This window comes from Caretta caretta, chromosome 7, assembly GCF_965140235.1.
Source record: "Caretta caretta isolate rCarCar2 chromosome 7, rCarCar1.hap1, whole genome shotgun sequence".
In the NCBI taxonomy this organism is placed as follows: Eukaryota; Metazoa; Chordata; order Testudines; family Cheloniidae; genus Caretta; species Caretta caretta.
The window spans coordinates 24,719,257-24,744,494 of record NC_134212.1 but is presented as its reverse complement, the minus strand read 5'-3'; the positions used below and the strand labels follow the sequence as shown (position 1 = coordinate 24,744,494).

Below are 25,238 nucleotides of genomic sequence, written 5' to 3'. Positions count from 1 at the left end.
TAGGTTGTAGATCCTTAATAATGCGTTGGAGGGATTTTAGTTGGGGGCTGAAGGTGACGGCTAGTGGCGTTCTGTTGTTTTCTTTGTTGGGCCTGTCCTGTAGTAGGTGACTTCTGGGAACTCTTCTGGCTCTATCAATCTGTTTCTTCACTTCCGCAGGTGGGTATTTTAGTTGTAAGAAAGCTATTACCAGCAGGACAGTGGGGTGGGAGAGGGTATTGTTTCATGATCTCTGTGTGTATATAATGTCTGCTGCAGTTTTCACAGTATGCATCCGATGAAGTGAGCTGTAGCTCACGAAAGCTCATGCTCAAATAAATTGGTTAGTCTCTAAGGTGCCACAAGTACTCCTTTTTCTTTTCATGACAACTGTATTGTGACTGTACTTACAATGGCCTGGCCAGTCTTATTTCAAAATGGCTAGGCTGCAGAACAAACACAAGGTACCTTCATGTGGTAACTAACATGTGGCCTGTCAGTTTCTTGAATATGAATGTTAATCTGAGGGTTCTGATTTGTATCAGGTTACACAAAGCTTCTTTGAAGCCACATCTTTCCTCATGATTAAGAATATAATTTGAAATGTGAAAACTGTTAGTTACAGAAAGAAGGTTCCCAGCTCTCTCTCTTTCTTTACAGTGGCGTGTTGAAGACAAGTTGTATAATTTTCCTCATTATCCTATTGTACCCCATCCTTTCCAATAACAGAAGAGAACCACACTAGTTCTTTAGTCTTCATGGAAACGAGATGAAGCAATGATGATGATTGCAATCCCTCTGTTTATTTCAGATGAGGGTTTAAACAGAAAATATTCCTTTAAAAATGCCTCATCTGGCATTCCAGTTGTGTTAGTTCAGCAGGATTGCTGTACCTGATGTACAGTTAACAGTATGAGTTGTTTTAATTTGGTCACTCATCAGTTCCACTCTACTGCTGAGGTATCTTAAAGTCAAACTGATCTTCCGTAGAAATTTCTGACCATAGTGCAATTTGTAATCCCACTTCCACTCATTCAGGCAAGGCAGCAGTATCAATCTCTCTCTCTCTCTCTCTCTTTTTTTTTTTTTTTTAATGGACAGACATGTAGGTCTAACAGATTTATTCTAAGTAATCTCATAATCTTATGTATTCAGGCAACTGAAGGTTAAAACTGGCAGGATGTAATCAAACCCTGGAATACTGGTAACTAAATTTGTGTAAGGAAGAATTCCTTTCCTTCACGCATCACATCAGGAACTGTGAGGCAGAATGATGCTTCTGCAAATGATTGCTAAAAAATATCACCAATTCTCTGCTATGGAGATGTCAGTCCAGATGCTGGGACTTCTGTGTCCTCTGGCTTGTATAAATCCGATTAGCAAAAGAGGATTAAACAAGTTTCACTTCCTTTGTAGATGCTTTTCCTATTTTTTTTAAATCTCTATTCTGTGTGTCCTGGGAATGTGTCTCCATAGTGCCCTATAACCAGTAGAGGTATCAGCAGCCATTGCTGTAACAAAGATTGTGCAGACTTGTTTACGTAGATTGTAAACTCTTTGGGAGCAGGCACCATCTTTTGTTCTGTGTTTGTACAGCATTGAGCACAACAGGGTCCTGGACAATGACTAGGGCTCCTAGGTTCTACAGAAATACAATTAATCAACAAGAAGAAGTAGCACAAGCCTATTAACAGACAGCGTGAAGGCAGGTGCTGCAGAAATTAGTATTTTGGTGAGTGAAAGAAACAAAGATGCTTTTTCACTCCCATGATTAGATTGTGGAACTCGTTGCCACAGGATGTCATTGAGGTCAATAATTTAGCAAGATTCAGAGGGGGATTGGATGGTGATATGGATAACAAAATATCCATAGTTGTTATAGCACTAAAAGAAGAGTTTTGGAAAGGATACAAAACCAGTCATCAGGGTTTAAGCCAATCTCTCAACTAGTTGGGGTTAGGATGAGGCCTTCATGGAGAGGCAGATTACCCCAAATCTGCCTGTTCTGGGCTTTCTTGCACCTTCCTCTGAAGCGTTTGGTACTGGCTGTAGTCACAAATAGGGTACTGGACTGGATGGACCTCGGGGCTGGTCCAGAATGGCAGTTCCTGTGGTCTTGAAAATATTTAGTCAGTGGAGACATAGGCAAGAGTTTCAGAGTAGAGACGATGATAAGAAAAGGGCTCATGACAGAGAGCTCTGAGGAGCCAGGCTAAGTAGGGAGGTAAGAATGTGCTAGATGTTTTAAAAAATGAGAGGATGGGGGGAGGATTTTTCTAAAGAGATAAATGCCCGTTTCTTTCTTTTCTAAGCTTAACTTTGAGTCTACATCTGCAGTAGCTGGATCTGTAATGCCTGGACATAACTACGAGTCGTGGAGGAGTCTTGTGTACATTTTGTTATAGAATATCCAGCCGTTCTCCCCCCCTCGCACGCCCCCGCTTCCTGTGAATCTTGTTTCTTCAGCATTTTTATTGTTTAATTTGTTGTTTATTCTGTTCATTAGAAATTGTTTTTTTGTTCTCAAATCATATTCTCTTTGTGCACCTGTAGGAGGGAATGAGAGGGAAAGTATTGTGGCTACTACATAACCAAACTCAGTCCCCTTTCAATCCATGGACAGTTTCCCCTTCTCAGGGTAGACTGAGCTCTTGGGAGCAGACTGAGGTCACAGACCTGACAGGGGTAGCCAGTGACAGCAGGTTGCATCTCTTTTCACCACACCATTCAAAACCTGTTCTCTTTGTCCCCCCATTCCCTCTCTCCCCTCCCCATTCTTGTTCTTACGGGTTGCACTAGGTCTACAATGAGCTACACTCTTAATGATAGAGGCCATGGCCTTAGTTTGTAGTTGGGGTGCTACAGAATGACTTTTTCCTTCTCACCTGCTTTTGGTGTGTGTCTCCCTGCAGGGTTTGAGATCTGAGACTGCTCCACTGCCATCTGGCAGTGGATCGCTCCTCCTTTGCTTTGTGTGCTAATCCGTTTAGCTGCCATTCCTGCCGCTGCTAATAGCGTTAACACCTTGTGAGGGATCAGTTCAGCTTTGGACAGATTATTTTGTCTTTTGGTGAATTGATCCATCAGGATCAGTTGCTAAAAATGTTAATATCTTGCCCAATGATGGTTTACACAGGGCCCCTGAGGCAAACTTTAAGACACTTATTCATTCAGGGTGAAATTCACCTCTGAATGTAGTACGTGCACAAGGTCTAGGCACCACATAAATCCCACATAAGTCCTCAAAATAGGGCTTACAGTAAATAAGGATTGAGGTGCTGTATAAGCTTTTTGCTGGCTTTCTGCACCCTCACAATGACAACACAATCCAGCCTTAGTGACATCATAGTCGCCTCTTATATGAACTGATACTACACAAGCTGGTATTTATCAATATTCTGGTCACCAGATACTGTGCAATTATTTGTTTAATGTGCAGACAGGGGCCAGAGTCTAATCTCAGTCAGAGTAACTCTGTTGACTTCACTGAAGTCAGTCTTGGTTTTGCTTCAGTGTCATGGAGCTTAGAATCTGCCTTGTGTTGCAAATTCTTGCTTTGTTTGCCTGAATGAACCTCCATTTGTTTTAAAATGTACTTATGGCACTCAGGATTGGTCCCAGACAGAGCAAGAGCAAAAGCAAAAAGGAAAATCTTGTAAAAATAGAGTCCCAAAGTAATCAAAGTTAGAGTGAGATGAATAGAAAGCCCTTGTGCTGAGCCTTGAAGAGGAGGGATTCATGAGACATAAGCAGGGAGGGTGTTGCATACATGCAGCCCCACTCCCCAGCTCATTTCAGATGGACACCTGAGAGCAACGACAGCCTGGTTGACCTCTCTTGCCTTGTGAGCAGCAAAATGGTTGTTTGTGTACTTCAGCCCTACGTGACAGAAGGCCATAGAGACCATCAGCAAAACCTTGGTTTGAAACCAGTGCATTATTCCAAAGGGCTTTATTTCGGCTGAAAGCAATGCAGGATGCTGTATAGCTGTCCACAATATTGTCCCGGTCACTTTTTGCTTTAAATGTTTTTTCAAATATTATAAAGCAGCTGTCAACAATTCCCCTTTGACACAGAGTGCTCCCTTTCAGATGGGCACCCTAGCACCAGGTTTACTGTCCTACTTCCCCCCTGGAGCTCCTGATGACTTCACGACAGGCTCTCTTGTCTCAGTAATACACCTCCTTAGGGCAGTTTATTACAAAATGCTAGTGCAAACAATCTGTAACAAAAGTCCCGAAACATAATCCATTTCTCATGCCCCCCGCCCCCATGCAGTCCTTAAAATCACATGTGATCTGGTCAGTAGACATAGCACATACCACACTCTGGAGCCTTCCACCACTCCTGGGCTCTTCTTTAGTGCTCTCCTGTCCTGCCAGGACAGCTGCTGCATCCCTTCCAGCTGCAACCCCCAGCCTTTCTGCTGGGAGTTCATCCTCATCAGGGAGCATCCAGCTCTGCCCCTGTTCTGTTAAGCTCCCATCTTAAACAGGCCAGAAAGTAGGCCCTGCACCTGTTCCCCAGCCCTCAGTCCTCTGTCACCCTCTGGTTCCAGTGCACCAGCGTGGAGCTGTCAGCGGGTATGCCCCTCCGCTGCTCACCTGCCTTTAGCCTGCTTTGGGCCTCAGCTCTGCCTCTCCAGCTTGCAAATCAGTAGGCAACTCCGTCTGCTGCTTTTTTGCCTTCCATTCGCTCCGGCTTGGGGAGTTCATCCAGAAAACCCCTCTTCTGCCTTCCCTGAGGAACCTTCTACAGTTTCCTTCAGGGACCTCCTCCCTCTCTGAGTCTGCACCTGTTCTAGCACAGGGGTGCTAGACAGCTTCATTTAAAGGGGTCAGCCACCCTGTGGCAGCAGCCAAACTATTAAACTTTGATAGAGGTTTGCTAGCTCTTCTGCTCTGTTAAAGTTCTCAGCACCTGTCTGTGGGCTGTCTTGAGTGCATGTTGTCCCTAAGGACAGGTCCCCCACAAGCCCTGCATACCAGTGGAGCCCCACTTCCCATGTAAGTGGTGTATCAGTCCCTTGTGGGGACTGAGTCTCTGTGGCATTTTTCACTGAACTCAAATGAGCCAGCGTAACAACTGCTGTCATTACATATCCGTAATACTTCGCCTTTATATATGTCATTTTACCCAAGGGTCTCCTTGTGCTTTTCAAATATAAACTAAGCTTCGCGATTCCCCTCTGAGTAAGAAAGAATTGTTTGTGTCCATATTAAAGACGAGTAAATTGAGCCAAAAGAGGCTAATCTTCAGCACATCCTCTGAGGCATCCTCAGCCTCCATTGACTTCACTGGAGATTGGTGGTGCTGCGTGTTTGCAAGAGAGGCTCCGTACTGCTGAGAATTGGACTCTGAGGCCCAGATCCACACAGGTATTTAGGTTCCGACCTTCCATTGAAATTGGTAGGCATTAGGTGCCTAAATACAATTGAGGATCTGGGCATTAAGTGACTTGTCTGCGTTCTCATAGCAAGTCAGGCCTGGAATTGAACCCAGGAGTCTTGTCTGCCTTGTCTTGTGCTTGGACTATTAGATCATGCTCCAGTGTCATGTTTCGCTTAATTGTTTTTCTTTAGGTACTGGCGTCGAGCACTGGGCATGCAGGTTAAATATGCTGACTATGATGATTACCAGTTCTGTTTTTCTTATCGAGGGAGACCTGGATTCAGACCATCCATACTGATGTTACATGGATTTTCAGCCCACAAAGATATGTGGTTGTCTGTGGTCAAGGTATGTTTCCATTTCTCTAACAATAAATGGATACCGCCTTAGCGAGAGAACACTTTTATTTGCCGGTGTTCTGAAGGAGGAGCCTCCAGCTAGCACATTAGGAAGCTTAGCTATACTGATCACAGCTATGACAATTATTTTAGAAAACTATATCCTCAGCTACTGTACATATTGATCCTCTGATGCATTCCACCCCTTTTGTCATTCAAAGTTTAGAGGATTTATGCTTCCAGACTTAATAATGTCATAGGCTTGTTCTATACTACAGAGTTAGATCGATGTAAGCTGCCTAATGTCAGTGTACATGCTACTGCCTTGCTCCCCCCGAAGTAAGTACCCTACTACATCAACATCATAACTCCACTTCCACGAAAGGCTTATGTTGGTGTAGATAGGGCGATGCAGTGTCCGTGTAGACACTGCATTACTTACATTGGCTGTTGGATGTCATTCTTGTCAATTTCACAGTTCCTGCATGGAGCTCGGGGCCGGTGGTGGGCTCCAGCGAGACCCCAGCTGTCCTCCATCCCGGCCCTCTGCTCTGGAAGGTGAGAAGCCTTGGTGGCTGCCCCCCGCAACCAGCGGGGAGGCGAGAAGCCAAGAGCCTGGGCGGCAGCTGGGCAGCTGTGTGGAGCTCAGAGCCTTGGCTCTCAGCTCCCCACGCTGCTCCTCTTCTGGCTGGTGGAAGCGCTCTTGGTGAGGATGCACACCACCAACACAAGGAGGTAGTGTGGTCCTCCTCCACTGCAGTAATTACTGCAATGGCTGTAAGTTGACGTAACACAGGTTGACTTAAGTTTGTAGTGTAGACATGCCCATAGAGTTTAAGGTCAGAAGGGGCCACCAGGTCATCCAGTCTGACCCCTGTATATCACAGGCCCTTAAATTATATTTAATAGGATGGAGCCTTTTCTTAACAGCTGGAGTCTGGTGTATAATAATTCTGGTGAATAGGTCATTTCCGGTATTTAATCTATAGGGCCAGATTCGCAGTCTAGTCTGTGCCAGCACCTAGACAGAGTCCCCGTGGAAGGCCCTTAAGACCCAAAATCTGCTTGGGGAGAGGAGGTTGTAGTCTCAGAAAACAGGCTTCATATCCTTGACACTGGAGATGTTTTTAGGGGCCTTACACTGCCAGAGTGAAGGTGTACATGGGATGATTATGGGAGGTACTTATTTCACACTTCCCCATAATAACTCCCACCTGCAGAGTTCCTATGGAGCCAGCAGCAGGAAGTAAAGTTGCTCTCTCCCAGCAACATCTCTGATGGAAAGCAGCAAAGGAGAAGCTACCTGTGCTCTGCTGGAAACTATCTCTGTGTGGTGGCAAAGTTGTGCTGTGAGAGAGAAGTTTTGTGTGAAGGAAATCTAGCCCATGGTATTTCATCACTTCTCGTACAGGGTGTACACGTACCAAACATTCATAACACAGTCCCTTTTTCAGGATCTCCCCTCCTCTTTTTCTTGGATTCTATTTTTTAAATAATAAAACTTCTTCAAGCTTATAAAAGATAATACCAGCTCGCAGTGAACTGATGTAATATGGTGCAGCCATTGGCCACACTGTACTAATCAGCACAACATTTCACAGAGAGATTCTAATAGGAAATCAATTTTTTTTTCTGTAATTACCAATTTCCTTCATAGCATCCCTTCTCTAGGCTAACTGCCCAGCGCTTTCTTTCCGCAGTTCCTTCCGAAGAACCTGCACTTGGTTTGTGTTGACATGCCTGGTCATGAGGGCACTACCCGATCATCGTTAGATGACTACTCCATCAATGGGCAAGTTAAAAGAATACACCAGGTGATGGCCTCAGATGTGTTCTATGCCTGTTCTTCTTCATGTCCCCCTTCCTGGGCAATCAGAGTATATGGGTTTGATTTGTCTTTGAAGTGATTGGAAACCAGGATTTCCTCTCTTTAGAGGATTGAAGGTGAAACATGGAGGGCTAGATTGTGCCCTTGGCTCAGCCCTGTGTAGATGGCAGTATGTGAGTGTGCCGCCTCAGGAAAACCCCAAAGAAGTAATTTCATAGATAGATTCATAGATATTTAGGTCAGAAGGGACCATTATGATCATCTAGTCTGACCTCCTGCACAACGCAGGCCACAGAATTTCACCCACCACCCCTGCGAGAAACCTCTCACCTATGTCTGAGCTATTGAAGTCCTCAAATCGTGGCTTAAAGACTTCAAGGAGCAGAGAATCCTCCAGCAAGTGACCTGTGCCCCATGCTACAGAGGAAGGCGAAAAACCTCCAGGGCCTCTTCCAATCTGCCCTGGAGGAAAATTCCTTCCCGACCCCAAATATGGCGATCAGCTAAACCCTGAGCATATGGGCAAGATTCACCAGCCAGATACCACAGAAAATTCTTTCCTGGGTAACTCAGATCCCACCCCATCTAATATCCCATCACAGGCCATTGGGACTATTTACCATGAATATTTAATTACCAAAACCATGTTATCCCATCATACCATCTCCTCCATAAACTTACCGAGTTTAATCTTAAAGCCAGATAGATCTTTTACCCCCACTGCTTCCCTTGGAAGGCTGTTCCAAAACTTCACTCCTCTGAATTTCCCTGCTCTCCTCTTATTGCAGGGGAAATAATCTACTCCTGGCCTGTAGCAACTGCAATTTACTTTTCCTTCCCCATCCCCTCCTGCAGCTCAGCTGTGCATTCCTTTGGGTCACTAAATGGGCCAGTATTGCCTTTGCTCCTTGGCTCTCTTTCATGTGCTAAGCTGCAGCCATCCTCCAGAAGGAAGTTTGCAGAGTTGTCCCTCTGTTCCTTCAAGGACTAACCCCCTACTGTGTGACTGATTAGCCTGAACAGTCTTACTGCTTTAGGCACATTCGAATACATTAGAAAATTCAGTGTGCAAATTACAGCTAGGATCCTGTGTGCCAGAATCAGATGCGTTCTTAAAACCCTGCAGCTCACAGGAGCTTCGTATGATGGGAGAGCTTTTTTGTACTTTGCTGCACAGATTATAAGATGTGTAAATTTTCCTTTCAGCATAATGGCTGAGCCATGCAGAGTCATAATTCAGGTGTATGGCCGGGCTGAAGAAAAATGCTTGGGGGGGGGGGGGGCAGGGAGGAAAATGTGGAGGAACAGCCGTTGCATTTTCCCCAATCATATACTCTGATTTTATTTCAGTTCCTCTCCACCCATAAATCTTTTCAAGAGCCAGCAGTGAAAATGGGCAGGGATCCAGGATCACCACCTACAAGCCTCTCCCTCCCACCCCCGTCACTCACGCACCGCTCTATCAGATTAAGCACTGCTGAAGTGGTATTGAATCCCCATCTCTGTAAAAGCTGCCAAGCGTCTCTGTCCATTTCCTTTGGCATCATCAGCAGATGCCTTCCTTGTGACTGTGTTGCTTTCTACTTCACATTTGAATTAAGTATATGATATATTCTGGGTCAGATTCTTATTTATGCGAACATCTCTGCACTGCCAGAGTGGTGTACAGGAACCTCCATGTCAATGAGTATTAGGCCTCAATGGAGAGCGTTAAATCTCTCCTAAGATAAGCTCTGCAGCAGAGCTCTTAAAATGGAGAGGCGATTGGTAAGATGCTGCTGAAATAGACAGCAGGTGGGGACCACATTTTTGTATTTTGTAAGTCTGTATTTTTTCCCCTTGTTCCTTCCTGGCATGATCAAGATGGGTGAGTCTGGAATGTAGGACAGAAGAGGAACAAGACCAAGCAGGAAGGAGGCAGGAGATGAAGCAAGGGCTGTTGTTCTCTATAACGTGGATCAGACTGCAGATTATTTTTGTTTGTTTGTTTTCCTTTCCTTTAAAGAGGGATGTAGATGAGGCTGGATGGTTCAGAGGCTTGGTAACGGCCTGTGAAGCCTTAGCCGTTCCAATCCCACCTGGGTCAGTAGTGACCGAAAGTTATAGTCAACGCTTGTTTGCTAACCATCTGGTTTGTAAGCATCTGTGGGCCAGGGACCTGTGTTCTTGTTTGTCTGTCAAGCACCAGCCAGACCTGTGAAACAGTAAACATAACCGCAGGAAAGGAGAATGGTGTTCTCAGTGGGCACGTATCCTGTCACAGAAGCTGCTTCCACGCTTGTTGCTAATTTGACAATCTCAGCAGTGCTAAAAACTAAAAGGTCATGGACCCCTAACTACTCTTGTAGCTCTCGAGCTTGTTCCTCCTGCTCATGGACAAGGCACTTTGCTGGGACAAGGTGGGGAAGCTTATCCTGCTCTGTGGATGGTGATGTCCTCTCTCAGCACTGTTAAGCCAACACCTTCCATGGGAAATATGTTTCCTTTGATTTAAAGAGGACGCACGGGCAATCTCAAGATTCTGTGGATCCACCACACTGCTCTAGCTTTGCTTTTAGGATTTACTGCAATGCTGCCAGGAGCTCGTGATTGCTATATGCTGTAGCTTTGACGTTTATTTTTTCTAATGACTCTGATTGTAACTTTGCAATTGGTCCCTGTGGCCTCATTGCCCTTTCCATTTCAGTTTGTTGAATGTATCAAGCTGAACAGAAAACCTTTTCACCTGATCGGCACCTCAATGGGTGGAAATGTTGCAGGAGTTTATGCTGCTCAATACCCAGCAGAGATTTGCAGCCTGTCTCTTGTATGCCCTGCAGGTGAGTGGCACAATAAAAAGTGAGTATGGAAGTAAGTAGCTAGGTATATACTCTGTACCAAAGCATTAACCTAGAGAACCTCAGGTAGTACTGAATCCAGTGTAAACTTTGTGAATTAGATAGTGGAAAGAAATACTTGGCACCAACTGAGATTTTAGAATCCAGTTCAGATTTATTTATACTCCGTAAGACTAATTAGACTTCTAACAGAACAGTACATGTACTCCTGGAACTCAGCACATGAAGTGTGAGGTAACAAATGCTGTGAAAGCTGAATTCCAGTCTCTGTTCTAAGCCCCCTTTTTCACAACTTTCTCCAGCAAACTCCTGTTTAGGCTGAAACGTTCCATGCTTAGTTGCAGCCCAAAGGTGCCTTTTTTTTTTTTTTTATGGTGTGTGCAGAAAACAATGTGTTTGCATAGCTCAATATTGGCTGGAGCTGTGGGGACAGACAATCTGTGCTTTTGAAAAAGACTGGTTCTGAATTTATTTGAGCTGTGAACATTTAAAATGGAATGTTCACCCATGTACATAGTGGAGGAAGAATATGGACAGAAAGAGAGCTGCCTTAATTGGTCCCTCATCCACAGTGCTCACTGCAGAGGAGGACAACACACATCAGCGCCTTTGCTTTCTGCTATCTTGGAGTCTGTGCTACACCGAGGTGGAGGTTTTCAGAAATTGCTATGCTGGGAGTAGCTTTTCCATCTGTTGCAGGGAAGGGAGGGCAGAGATGGAAGTGTAGGTAAGAGGAGGGATCAGGAACGTGGAGGAGTATTTGCAGGCCTAGTGAAAGAGTTGCTGTTTTCTCACTGGCTTTTACAGATCAAAGGGTTGTGGCTTTCCTGAAGTGGTGGCATTTGGTATCACAGCAGCTACTTCTGTTACAGACACATTGAAAAGTAACTGGAATCCTAAATGTGGACCCCTACATCTTCATAGGGAGGCACAGAGGTTTAGTTCCAGGATTGCCATTGGAATTGGAGTGAGTTAAGAACATAAGAATGGCCATAGTAGTTCAGACCAGTGGTCCATCTAAACCAGTATCTTGTCTTCTGACAATGGCCCGTGCCAGATGCTTCAGAGGGAGTGAACAGAACTGGGCAATTATTGAGTGATCCATCCCCTGTTGTCCAGTCCCAGCATCTGGCAGAGGCTTAGCTGTGGGGCTAAATCCCCACGCAGCTCTGAATGTTTTGGTAATGTGTGTGTAAGCGTTCAGTGTCGTTTGTAACTGAGAGATTGCTAAATGTGTCATCTTCCTGTTTTCAGCACGGTGGGAGGAAACCCTTAGACCTTTTTTAAAATCAGTTTTTTGTAATACCCATTTGACTAGAAACTTGTAAATTGAAACACCTTCCAACAGTTATGCTTCTTGCCAACAGCCTAATCTTAGCTGTTGGGTAGCTAGGCAGCTACCTTTGTGCTCTGTGTGATGTTTCTAAGGGAGAGAGCCCAAAGCTGTATGGCTTGGACAGGAGTGGCTGAGATGAATGGAAATGGGTATGGGGAGGGGTATCAAGAGAGGTGTTCTGAACTGACTTCACAAGAAGTGTCTGTTTTAAACCTGCAGGAGGATTTAGCTGTGTAGTCTCATCTCTACAGGTCCAGTCCTCGCTTACAGTAAGGCCTCTCTACAGCACTCTGTCAGCTCTGTAAGATGTCTTGAAGTGGGTGTAAATTACATTGACCCCGCTTTAAGACATCTCTACACTGGCAGAGTGCTGTAAAGAGGCCTTACTGTAAGTGAGAATTGGGTCCTTCATGTTCTGAAAGCCTAAAAGGGAAGATTGCTTTAAAGCTACAGCTATGGCTACACTTGCAGATGTAGAGCACTGGGAGTTAAAGCAGCCCTCAGAGACCACAGCAGGGAAAGTGCTGCCGTGTGTTTACACTGTCAACTGCAAGCACGGTGGCCTGGCCACATTAGCAGCTCTTGCAACGCCACAGAGAGCAGTGCATTGTGGTAGCTATCCCAGTGTGCAAGTGGCTGCAGTGTACATTTCAAATAGTGGGAGGAGGTGGAGTGTGACAGGGAGTGTGTTGTGTGTATGTAGGGGGAGAGACTGTGTTTTGGGGGGCAAAGAGTGTGTCAGCAGGCTGTCTTGTAAGTTCAGACAGCAGCAGGGGGAAACCCCGACATCAGCCCCTTCCCCTTGCAACCTCTCTCACACAGTGCACACACGCCCACCTCTGCAGCAGCAATGTTCCACAGTAATGGTTTGCTTTGTGTCCCGGAGCAGATAAGCATGCCGGATGTCACACACAGAGCTTTGAAAGGGGATATCCGCATGCCTGCAGCAGAGTTCAAAACAATGACCAGAGTGGGCACTTGACTTCAAGGGATTATGGGACTTTTCCGGAGGCCAGTCACAGCACAGTAATGCAACAGTCGTCCACACTGACACCCGGGCGTTTCAGCCAGGGCGCAGCAAGCTCTATGCTTCTTGTGGAGGTGGATTACCGGGGGCGCTCCAGGCACGGAGTCCATGAGCTCTAAGTGCCTTGCCAGTGTGAACACCGCAGGACTTAGGGCACCTGGGGCTGATTTAATGTGCTCTAACTTGCAAGTATAGCCAAGCCCTACATCTATGCTATAAACTTCAAAAGCGCTGCTGTGGGAGCACTTTGAAGTGCGAGTGTGGTCACGCATGAACTCTGGGAAAGAGCTCGCCCAGCGCTCCTGGTAATCCACCTCCAGGAGGGGAATAGCTCTGAGCACTGGGAGCTGTCCACACTAGTGCTTTAAAGCACTCAAACTTGCTGCACTCAGGGGTGATTTTTCACACCCCTGAGCCAGCAAGTTAGAGTGCTATAAAATGTAAGTGTAGACAAGCCCTTAGTTGATTCTGCCCAAATCTGCCACTAAATCCCCAATGCTATCTCCAGCTGTTTAGAGACTGTTACAAGAAGGGAAGTTACTCAGTAAATGTGAATTTTGAAATACCTGGTTATGCAGAATTTCACATTTCATCAACTCAGTCTTCTGTCTTGATACCTGGCCAGACTATTCAGTACAAGCTAGGGAATTAAATGCTGCAAATGTGTCTGAGTGTTGGCAAAGTGTTATCTGCATGCACAAAAGGCTTTGGTGTTTGCCCCTGTTGTCATAACAGCTGCTGCTGCTGTTTCTTATCCAATAAACTGGTGATTCCAAGGCAAGAAATAAAGAGCAAAGTGGAATGTTACCTAGCTACCGCCTATGCTGCTCTGGAGAAAGAAAGTGATGTGAAGAACTGTCTGTGTGTATGCCAGGCATCTGTGAATTAGAACCAGTGGTTCTCAACCAGGGGTTACACGTATTGCTGTAGGTACGCAGAGGTCTTCCAGGAGGTACATCAGCTCATCTAGATATTTGCCTAGTTTTACAACAGACTACATAAAAAACACCAGCAAAGTCAGTACAGACTGAAATTTCATACATACGATGACTTGTTTAAGTACAATGTTCATATTCCAATTGATTTAATTATAGGGTAAAAATGAGAAAATAATCAATTTTTCAGTAATAGTGTGCTGTGACACTTTTGTGTTTTTATGTCTGATTTTGTAAGCAAGTAGTCTTTAAATGAAGTGAAACTTGAGGGTTCACAAGACAAATCAGACTCCTGAAGAGTCACCTCCCAGTGAAGAGGTTTGAAGTAGAACTGGTTGGGGAAAATTTTTGCAAAAATGTTGTGTAAAGCCTAGAGTGTCACTTAATGATAAATATTTTATTCCACTGGTTCTGTATTTTCCCTGCAGCGTTCATTGTTAATTTCCCAGCACATAGAGATAGCTTAGCAAATGATGCATACAGTAATAAAAAGCTGGTGCTTCCGGAGTTCCCTGTCTGAGAATTCATTTTGGTGGGCAGGTTACTGTTGCCACCTGCAAATTGTATGTCCCGCATCATGAGGGGACCTACAATGTCGTGCTGCAGCTTAACTATAAAAATAATTAGAAAAAGATCATAGAAAATAGAGATTTGTTTGTTGTTTCTATCTTCATCAGGATTTTTGTTGTTGTTTCTATCTTCCTGTATGTGATGAGTTATTCAGCCCATTAGCTGTTCGTGGTATTACCATTTCAGCAAGCAAACCATCCATGCATAATATATGTAAAGTATTTGTCAGATTGCATCCTGACTTTCTCTGCACCCACTGTATGCTCCTAGCTCCCCTTCTGCATCTCCTTCCACACCTGCAATTGGGTACCCACCTTCCCTGCTGCTGCTTATGGCTTTCTCCTGTGTAATGCATTTGGGAGGCAACCAGCCATGGGAGCAGTAGGGTCAAAGCTATGGTGAGTAGGAAGGACTGGGATATAATTTTGTAAATACTATGCATATATAGTGTGTAAAAAAAAAAAAAAAAAAAAAAAAAAAATTCCTCTTGGTTGAATGAGTAAGCAGGCAAGTAGGCCATAGAAATCGGAAATTGAATTCCCCTGGGTGAACTTCAGTCATTTTCAGGAATAGATTATATTGTACATGTAATATATTGTATAATACATATATATATAGTCATAAAATTTTAATTCCATGGATGGCACTGGGAATGAGATTCACTGGATTTATCTATTTATTTATTTATTTTTTTGAAAGGACGTAAATTGTGGCCTATGGAAAGTGACAGTGTTCCTTTTGATAGGCTTTTAAAAAATTATAGGAAAAACAGTTCCGGAAATTAGAAAACAGGAGAAATCAAGATCTACCAAGGACTGAGAGAAAGAGAGAGAATAAAAAGAATTATTTTGTGAGAAGACTGACAAACTAGCTGAAATTCTGGTTTAACTGAGAAATTACAAAGGTTCTCCCATCCACGTCACACAATTTGGTAAAATTGGCAGGTTCCATTTATGAGAGGCTCCCACAGGACAGAGATGCCATGGTGTTGCAGGGCAGAACCATATCTTGATTAACACTGCGTCAGTCTCAGTTCATTTTTAATAGTATGTGACAAAACCAGAGGTTTTATTTTTCTTCAGAAGAATGGGGGACTGGGAGGAACACAAAGCAGGCGTGTATTTGCACTGTGTTTAGTGCTATTAGTTTGATTACCATAGCTATTAGCAGAGGCTGTCATGACTGCGTGAAAGTTTACAGCAGTCAAATGTACAGTACGTCCAGAAGTAACTACCTTCTGTGGCAAGTTGCCCTCTCTAGGAAGGGCTGTCTTGTCACTTTTGGATTTTAGCATGTGGTTATTTTTGTTCATTGTATGTAGGTCTGCCATATCCAACTGATAACAAATTTCTTAAGTGTCTGCGGGAGCTGAAAGAGTCTGAACGTATTGACAGGATTCCTTTAATTCCATCAACGCCTGAGGAAATGGCAGACATGCTGAAGCTTTGTTCTTATGTGCGCTTTAAAGTACCTCAGCAGGTAAGAAATCCTAGTCAGTCATCATCTTTAATCATGACAGAAGGTAGTAGATTTGGCCAGGATGAGCCTGAAGCAGAATAACTCTCACAGAGAGAGTGAGCGTGCAAGCTTGCCTCTCACTGAAATCCATGGGTTTTAAACAGAACAGTTATGTCAAAGGCAATGAAACTGACATGACACAATCTAGGATGTAGCTAAGAACAGTGTAATTTTCCAAGTAACGTTGCTGTATATTTATGGAAGGGGAAAGAAAGAACTGTTAGCAATTTACACAGAATGCTGGCCCCCTAAGACACAGTATGAAATTGTCCATCAGGGCAAGAAATTTGTATTTATATTTCAGGTTTCAGAGTAGCAGCTCTGTTAGTGTGTATCCGCAGAAAGAACAGGAGTACTTGTGGCACCTTAGAGATGAACAAATTTATTAGAGCATAAGCTTTTGTGAGCTACAGCTCGCTTCATCGGATGCATAGAATGGAAAATATAGTAAGAAGATTATATATATATACACACACACATACAGAGAAGGTGAAAGTTGCCATACAAACTGTGAGAGGCTAGTTAAGATGAGCTGTTATCAGCAAGAAAAAAACTTTTGTAGTGATAATCAAGATGGCCCATTTAGACAGTTGACAAGAAGGTGTGAGGATACTTAACTTAAAGAAATAGATTCAATATGTGTAATGACCCAGCCCCTCCCAAACCCAAGTTAATGGTATCTAGTTTGCATATTAATTCAAGCTGAGCAGTTTCTGGTTGGAGTCTGTTTTTGAAGCTTTTCTGTTGCAAAATTGCCACCTTTAAATCTTTTACTGAGTGGCCAGAGAGGTTGAAGTGTTCTCCTACCAGTTTTTGAATGTTATGATTCCTGATCTCAGATTTGTGTCCATTTATTCTTTTGCGTAGAGACTGTCCGGTTTGGCCAATGTACATGGCAGAGGGGCATTGCTGGCACAGGATGGCATATATCACATTGGTTGATGTGCAGGTGAACGAGCCCCTGATGGTGTGGCTAATGTGTTTAGGTCCTATGATGGTGTCACTTGAATATATATGTGGACAGAATTGGCATCGGGCTTTGTTGCAAGGATAGGTTCCTGGGTTAGTGTTTTTGTTGTGTGGTTGCTGAAGAGTATTTCCTTCAGGTTGGGGGGCTGTCTGTAAGCGAGGACTGGTCTGTCTCTCAAGATCTGTGAGAGAGAGGGATCATTTTTGTTCAGGTCCAATCCTGCAGTCTTCACTAGGTCAAACATGCTTTGATACATCATTGATGTGATCCTAGCTGAAGTATATCTTTAAAGTATACACCGAAATGTAATCATGGCATTTGTTTCTTCATGCTCCATGAAAGGAGCCCAAAGAGCTAATGAGAAGGTGTGGGACTTCTGCCAAAATCCCTCTCTCCTCCCCTTCTTGTGCTCCAAATCAACTTGGAAGGTGTCACCCTTATGACTAGTCGTTCATTTTGAGTATCTCTGAAATTAGCTCTTTACAAAGGGGCATGTTATTCATGACTAATTTCATTTTATTAAACCAGGAAGAATGATAATGGACATACAGGTCGTTCTGGTGTTTGCATAGTTCTACCAATAGCTTTATCTTTTTGACTTCATAGAAACTTTAGAAGGTTTCTCCTCAGAAATGTAACTTCTTTACAGCAACCCTTGCAGACAGCGTAGGTCAGTGTTCCTGGGGGTCTCTTGCTCCTGTGATGCCGCCCTCCTCTGGAGATTTATCCTTCTTTGGGATGAAAATGTTGATGGGAAAATATTTTCCAAGGTCTCTAATTTTCCATAGACTTTAAGATCAGAAAGGGCCATTATGATCATCCTAGTCTGACCTCTTGTATAAAGCAGGCCATAGAACCTCCCCCAATAACTTCTGCATCTAACTAGTATCTTCAGTGGTTTAGACCACTTTCCTTCTGTTTTTTCCAGCCATACTTGCCTGATGCTTCCCTGTTGGAAGGATCTAAATTCTTTGGCAGCTTGGTGGGAAGTCTGGTTGCCTTTAGTATATATAGATAACAGGAAAAGCTAGATAGACGAAAAGTTATTGTCCAGTACATAAGAGATTTGTTTGTTTTTTCCTTTTAGCAAATGCAATGGAAATGTTAATTGTTCCATTGTGAGGAGAGAGGAACTTAGCAATATGTTTTCCTAGGAAGTCTTTGATGAATAGATTATAGGAGAAGAGGAAATGTAAAATAATGCCAAGTTTTAGTAATGCCAAGGTAAGGTAATGAAAAGTATTAATTATTATGTGAATAATAAAGAAATGTGTGATAACTCCTGAGGCAACCTGGCAGGAGTGCATAGTCTGGCTTGATAGCAGATTCCAACTGCACAATATGAAGGACATTCTTCTGCTTCCTTTTTATCCTACAAGCTTGTAGCCCCTTTATGAGTAGTCAGATCTTGTGTGAATAATATACTTACTCTCTTGCTCTGCAGCAGTGTAACAGAGCCTTGTGTCCAGTGTCCCCAGGAAACTTCTCCACATGCTGTCTCCTGAGTGTCAGCGCGTGGGCCATGTGTGGTGTATCTGTTCTCTTACCCTGATACTTATTTATTTATAGATCCTGCAGGGCCTTGTTGATGTTCGCATCCCGCATAATGAATTTTATCGGAAATGTAAGTGTGCTGGTTCTGCTCTGCTAGAACCAAACACAAAGTCTCTTGATCTGTATCCTAAGTACCCAGTTTGTGTACAAATCTATCCCCCTCATGCAGAAGGGTACCTAGCTGCCTCCACAACAGGGTTTCCCTGTGGTGGGTGATCCACCAGTGTGGAGATTCCCTGCTGGTGGAGGAGTGGGTAGGGACAGTGTCATGGGGCACGCATCATCTCCCCTCTTGCAGCCAGCCCCATGAGGAGTGACACAGCCAGAGTCTAGGTGTCTCTTCTGCACCCCTCTTTCCCCTTCCCAGAAGTATTGTGAGCTGACAGAGTCCCCACCCAGCTCCAAACAAACTACACATTCTTCACAGAGGGACTCCCCCAAAAGAGAAAAAGAAAACAAACCCTCAGGTTTATTAATCAGATGTTTATTCCAGAAAAACCCCGCCTGCACCGCTAGCCAAATCCTTCTCCATAGGCTTGGCTGCCTTTCAGGGCCTGACTATTCCAGGCCCTAGCTCCCTCTTCTGAATGTAAGGGAGGTGGGATAGAGCAGCTGCACCTGCCCCAGTGAGTCCGCTTCAGGGGCTGAAATAAGGGGGAAGTAATGGGGAGGGGAGTGCAGTTCCCCTTCTCATTAAAAGAATATGGGTGTTCCCCCCCCCACCCCAAGCTCCCTGGCTTGGGATAGCAGCCCTCCTCCTCGGCTGGAGCAGTTAATTTCCCCCCTCCTGTTTGTATCTGCTTTAATCATTGGTCAGCTTTAATGCCTGCTAACAGAGTGGCGCCGTGAGAGAATCTTGTCATGCTAGAGATCACAGACGTCCTGTCCTCCCACTGATGGCTCCTGGAGTGATCTGTGGTTTGTGGGCAGGCCCTACATCCTGTTCTGCCTCCCCCGTGGGCCAGCTGGGGTACCCCCCTTTGAGAACACAGTAGGGTTTTCCTCCCACTGTTGCCCCCTCTTGCAGGGTTTCCTGATTCATGCAAACCCTCACTGGCAGCCACAGGAGCCTGCTGAAGGAATAAAGGAAATCACTTACTCAGGATTCGGGCCATGCTGATTAACAGTAAATGGGACAAATCCCACTTGTGTTTGACTAATTCTTCTCTGCTGAAAAGTATTTTTAGAAATTACAGATGAAAAGTCCAGACATGCTCTTCATGAAAACATGAGCAAGATCAAAGCCCCAACGCAGATCATCTGGGGAAAACAAGATCAGGTACTGCTGCTGCTGCCCTGTTTTATTTTTTTTTTATAAAGGATTGGTGCTCCGTTTCCATCTGTATGAATGTTACATAAGGAGCTAGCACTAGTGACTTGCATGGTGCTTTACAGACCAGTAGTAAGAATGCAAGGTCCCTGTCTGCCCCAGGGATCTCCCAGTCAAATTAGATATGGGAGCCTATGAAGGATGATAGGTAGGAACAGACAACAGAAAGGAAAGGGGACAAGGATTGGCTACCGAGAGCTCAGATTCTGTCTGCTTAATTGTCATGAGGGAGGGAGCCGCTAGTGGAAAGCTCACTGAAAGAAGTGGGCTTGGAACAAGAATTCTGAAGCAAAAAAAGAGTTGTCTTGGCAACAAGGAAGAGAGAGGCTGTTCCTTGGGTAGGCGGCAGAGGAAAAGAAAGGCACAAGGATGCAAGACTGGGAAGGAGACCAAGGGAATGTTAAGGAGTGAGGAGAGGAGTGTGTGTGTGCACACGTTTGCAAAGGAGAGAGGAGAAGATTGTGTGCATGCATGCAAAGGAATACAGGAAAACAGGCTGAGACATAAGCAGGGGTGGAGCTGTGTAGAAGTGAGGCTATAAGGTCAATTGTCCCCTGCACCAGAGCCCCTTTATGCGGCTGTGATGGCATAGAGGTGGTGGAAATGCTGCAGCAATAGGGAGCTCCCCTGCTAGAGTAGCCCTACGCCAGTCCGTGTCATAAAGGGTTTTCAGAGATGGTAGGAGGTGGGGAGGGAGCGAGGCCAGTGTACTGTGCTCTCTGGATCTCTTCTACTTCCCACGGCTCATAAGAAGCCAGGAGCAGAGTTTGAACTAGAACAACTATGAGGTTGCTTTAACTTATACTCAGAGCCAGGCAGGCTCCCAAACAGCCCTGGAATCCAAGGACTGAAAGGGAGCTTAGAGCCACTTCTGCCCTGCTCTGCACCCCAACCACATCTATCAGGGGACTCAAAATTGGGGCCTATATCGTGGATTAGAAGGGGAGATGTAACACCGTCAGAACCGGTGAGTGGTCTGGAACCAGCTGGAAATAGGATGGATTTTAAAATAAAAAGGAGTGATGAGCTTGGAACTCTATTTTATTTCATTTTTTTAAAGAGCGTGGTGCTTGTGAAAGGTACCCTAGTGATAACTCCTTCCCCACGGGAGTCCCTGCTTCCCCTCCCACATCTCTCTTTGCCAATGGGGTCATGTCCACCTTGAATAGAATATGCCTGATCAGGGCTGGCTTCCCCTTCGTCTGCTTGCCTGCCATGGAGTGTGGGCTGTATGAATCCTACTAGTCATCTTCCCCAGTTACCCTAACAGAGGGGGGAGCAGCCTCTGCTGATGGGAGAGGTGCTATCAGCATTGGTAGGAGAAAGTGCTTCTGGAGCCCTTGCTGATAACAACTAAGAGGGAAGCAGGGCTCAAACTGTGGCTGAGGCTGCTGTAGAGTAGCCTGAGTTGCCACAAGACCTCAAAACCAGGCAGGGGAGCCAGAGAGAACCCTTGTCTGTTTAAATCCTCTCCTATGCTCATAGATCATGTTCAGTGATAGGGAAATTCAGATGAAATGGAAATAAAAGTAGGGACTTGCATTTGGACTGGAGAGACATCTATGGTAAACATTGTCAGTGGAACTGGGTAAGTGATGGGAACAGTCAGACTTAGTTCACACTGGGAGCAGAACTCTGCTAGCCACAGTGCTTGTTATACTCGGTAGTTGCTATTAGGGTTCTAGAATGGTTTCCCGGATAAATATGAACAAGGATTGTTGTATTTTGTTGGTCTGCAAACCATGTTAGCACTTGGTTTATAAAGCTGTGCTACAAGGGGTAGAAGTGTATGATTTACCCACTTACACGCATGCGTGTGCACAGACATGCACAGAGAGTACCTAAATTGTAACCAGTAGGATTCTGTTGCATGTGGTCAGTGCCTGAATTATTCCCACTACCAGGCACAGTTTGTACACAGTGCAGGAGGGCCAGCGGAGACGCCTGGACAACAATGAGCTATTCCTGAAGAATCTGATGTGGGAAACAAATGCATTCCATAGTAACTTAGTATCCCACTTTGATATCAAAATACCCAAGAGATGGTTCAAACAGGGTCATGGAACAGCCAATAAAAACTTTGTTTGGACTCTGAGACTTTTTCTTTGGTACTTACTACTTTTTCTCTCATTCAGGTTCTGGATGTTTCTGGAGCAGATGTTCTAGCAAAATCTATTTCTGACTGTCAGGTACATATTTTGGAAAACTGTGGACACTCTGTGGTAGTGGAGCGGCCCAGGAAAACGGCAAAGCTCGTGTTGGAATTTTTGGCATTGGTGCACAACACAGAGAACAATAAGAAACTAGCTTGAACTTCATGTAGAGTCAAGCACTTGAACATGTTTTGAGTTGTGAATTACTCATGCTGTGATAAGTTCTCAGGGATCTTGTACAAAACATGGCGAATGTGCCAGAGTCCCTGAGGAAACCAGAATCGTTGATATGTAAAACTGTAACGCTAATACCACACAGTGACCTAAGGTATCCATTGAGCAATCTCCATTTTTTAAATATAAAACTAGAAAATCAGAAAATTCTAGCCATGGAATGTACTGAGAACTCGGGGTTTATGCAGCCCATGATATGTGATTGTATTTAATGTAAAACTTATTGAAACATAGGTGTTAGACGTTGTTAGAATATGGAAGAAGGAATAAGGGAAGAGGGAAAACTTCATAGACCGAGATTTAAGGTATTTCTGCTACTTAAAATCTGTTACGTTGCATGATAAATTGTTATAAAAGAATTCTGATGTTCCAGGCATTTGCTGAAATGCGGTTGATATAACTCATTAACTTATGATTTATGCAGAAAATGAAGGCAACACATACAACTTAGTGCGCAAAAGGAAAACTGCTGTATGTCCAGAATGTTAACACTTACTGGGGATGGGTTTTTACTCCCTGAACAGCTCCTGTGTATATATACTGCCTTAACAGTTTAGAATATTGAGGTTTTTGTACAATCTGGCTTTGCTTAAAGGGGGATACTTTCTTTTGATGTTAAGCCCATGCACTCAAATATGGAGAGCAGCTTCAAGATAGTTATTAAAACAAGTGAAGAAAAACTCCTGGAGCCATTTATTCTTTTAGGTTTGGGGCCTGATTAAGCAATAATACTGTAGATAGATGAGTGAACGAACAAATTCAGGTTAACACAAGGGTGTGAGCTCTTAGCTCTTTTCTGTTTATATTGTGTTGCTGAATATTTTGATGTAAATAATGAGTTTCTTAATGAATTCTGTGAATTCTGTGATTGGTAATGTAATTGAAAACAAGTGTATCAGATGTAAGCTTAATGAGATAAGTGTAATAATATTGGTTAGATGCTATACAGGTTTGTGTATTTCCTATACCTTTTACAATATGAATTGTTAGCAGATGTATTATAAGTGCCAATGGAATGCATTGTAAAAAGTAGTAGTGTTTCCTTTTGATTTGTATGTGTAATTAAATTTATAGTCGTAACTTTCATCTAAATGAAATTATATCAAAAAAGAGCCAGACTAATTAAGTTTTGTTATCTGTGATGCACCTTTTATGATATGTAGAGACTGATTCTGGACCTCCTCACCCCCAGAACTATGCAGCTCATATCCCTGCGTATCTTCAAAATCAGCTGCTGTGCATGCATTCAAGCTATGCAGCAGTTCATGCTGCAGCACTGATGAAAATCTGCTCCTTGGTCTCAGGCATTGTTTGTATTTAGTCGAAAGCTAAAAAGGGCACTGTCTCCTTGAAAGTGTGTGGGATGACATCATTGAACAGCTACCACCACTCAGTCCCTTTGGACTCCTTACTTGGACATCAATGTTTGACATTTTTTCTAAATTGTGAAGATTCTTGTAGACTGTATATTTCTATTTAAGCCTGCATTTCTAAGAGCCACCTTTCGAGCTCCTTTTCCAATGTACTATGATCTGTATATGTATTTGAAACCCGTTGCTAGTCTGTTTTTTGTTTAAAGAGAAAAATCTTCATTCTTATTTTAGAAAAATTAGAAACATGCTGTTAGATTAATTGCTTGGTCATTGTTTCTACTCCAGGAATCAATACAGACAAAGGGGCTGACAATTTTATTTGTGGAAAGCTGGAAAAAACGTTGTTAGATATTCACATGGTTTCCAGAATATGCAAAGGACTTAAATTACTATTAAAATCTAGTAATTTACAGAGTGCTTCATGCATGAATTTTTCATTGCGGGGAGGGAGATAGTGGTGGCCATCGAAGGGGTGGGTATTTTGGTTGATTCTGAAATTTCTGTGAATTCTGGGTTATTAAAGCCACATTGCAGTGATGATTACTTCAGAGCACCAAGAGACATAAAGGTGGCAGTGAGGGCAAAATTCTGCTTTCTTTAAAGTCAGTGGAGTTTTGCCATTGCATTCAAAATGGGAACAGGATTTGGTCCTAAAAAGCTTGAGGTAAAATCTGATTTCAAATGGCAGATCAGGTGCATAGGTTTCTAACTGAGGCACATTCAGAATTTTAAATGAATTAGTGTCCAATATTGCTGGCCCTCCATTTACATAAAAGATGTATGTAATAGTGTGGGGATTTTAATATGTCATTAGACCTTAGCAGGGATAGGTAATTGTTTAGGGTGGGAGCCACACCACTACAATCCACAAAACTCCCAACTGTGCTGCAGCCTAATGTTGTCGGCACCTAAACTCACTTGGTGCCCAAGTTTTTGCTACAAATGTTCCCTAGATGCCTGTGTTCCTGCTTCTGAGCATGGACCCTGCTGCCTCTCTGTAGGCACCTATCTCCTGCCTCAGCTGCAGAGCAATCCATGAATGGGGGATGTGGAGGGAAAGGCAGGCATTCTTCTGCTTAAACTGTGTGTGTGGCCCACTCCGGTAGGCATGTTCAGAGGTTGCCTTGCTCCAGAAAACAGCTGGGGGTGGAGGGACCTCCTTTATAACCTTTAGCCTTGTGGTTAGAGCGCCTCCCCAGTATGTGGGAGACTCCTCAGTCAAGTCCCCCCTCTGTGTGATGAAGAGAAGGGATTTGAACAGATATCTGCCACTTTTCTCAGTTGAATACTCTAACCACTAGGCATGGAATATTTTGATGTGGGGCTCTCTCAATCTTTTCTATTAAAGTTCTTCCACTTACGATTTAGTTATTCAGTTAAATTGGGCCAGAGAGAGAATGACTCTATAGGCCCACGAATAGGGTGCTCCCCTGAGAAGTAACAGATCCCTGTTCAAATCCCTTTTCCTCCCCGGTAGAAGGGGAACTTGAACTTGTATTAACCCCTCAGCTAAAGGTTATAAGGAAGGTTGGTGTCACTTTGTGGAATCAGGCAGTCTCTGAGCACACCTACCAGATTGAGTCCTACCTATGATTTAGGCAGGATCACCTGTCTTCCCTCAGTTCAGGGATTGCTAGCAGAGTTAGGTGCCTCCCTGCAGAAGAGGGGTGAGGTTTAGGATACACCCCTCTCATCAGCAGCTCCCATGTGCTTGTTTAGGCAGCTCCATTCCTAGCATGCTGGATTTTGTGGATCACAGTCCAAGGCACCTCTCCCTCCCCGTTTGTTGTATAGGGAGCGCAGGCACATAACTTGGGCTTTGTGGATCGCAGTGATGTTCCTGTGGTTTTTTTTATTAGGTGCTG

The 25,238-nt window shown here is 44.0% G+C and overlaps 1 protein-coding gene across 3 annotated transcripts in view; it reads left to right on the top strand.

Moving 5' to 3' along the window:
* ABHD6 (abhydrolase domain containing 6, acylglycerol lipase) overlaps positions 1-23,785 on the top strand; it is a 45,837-nt gene extending 22,052 nt beyond the window's left edge. For all 3 annotated transcript variants that reach the window (XM_048857855.2, XM_048857854.2, XM_048857856.2), the window contains exons 4-10: positions 5,562-5,718; positions 7,409-7,522; positions 10,223-10,355; positions 15,563-15,720; positions 18,299-18,353; positions 19,462-19,562; positions 21,749-23,785. In XM_048857855.2, the coding sequence (XP_048713812.1) occupies positions 5,562-5,718; positions 7,409-7,522; positions 10,223-10,355; positions 15,563-15,720; positions 18,299-18,353; positions 19,462-19,562; positions 21,749-21,925 (895 nt within the window). In that variant the 3' untranslated portion in view covers positions 21,926-23,785. The remainder of the gene's footprint in view (positions 1-5,561; positions 5,719-7,408; positions 7,523-10,222; positions 10,356-15,562; positions 15,721-18,298; positions 18,354-19,461; positions 19,563-21,748) is intronic.
* Positions 23,786-25,238: the final 1,453 nt, after the last annotated feature.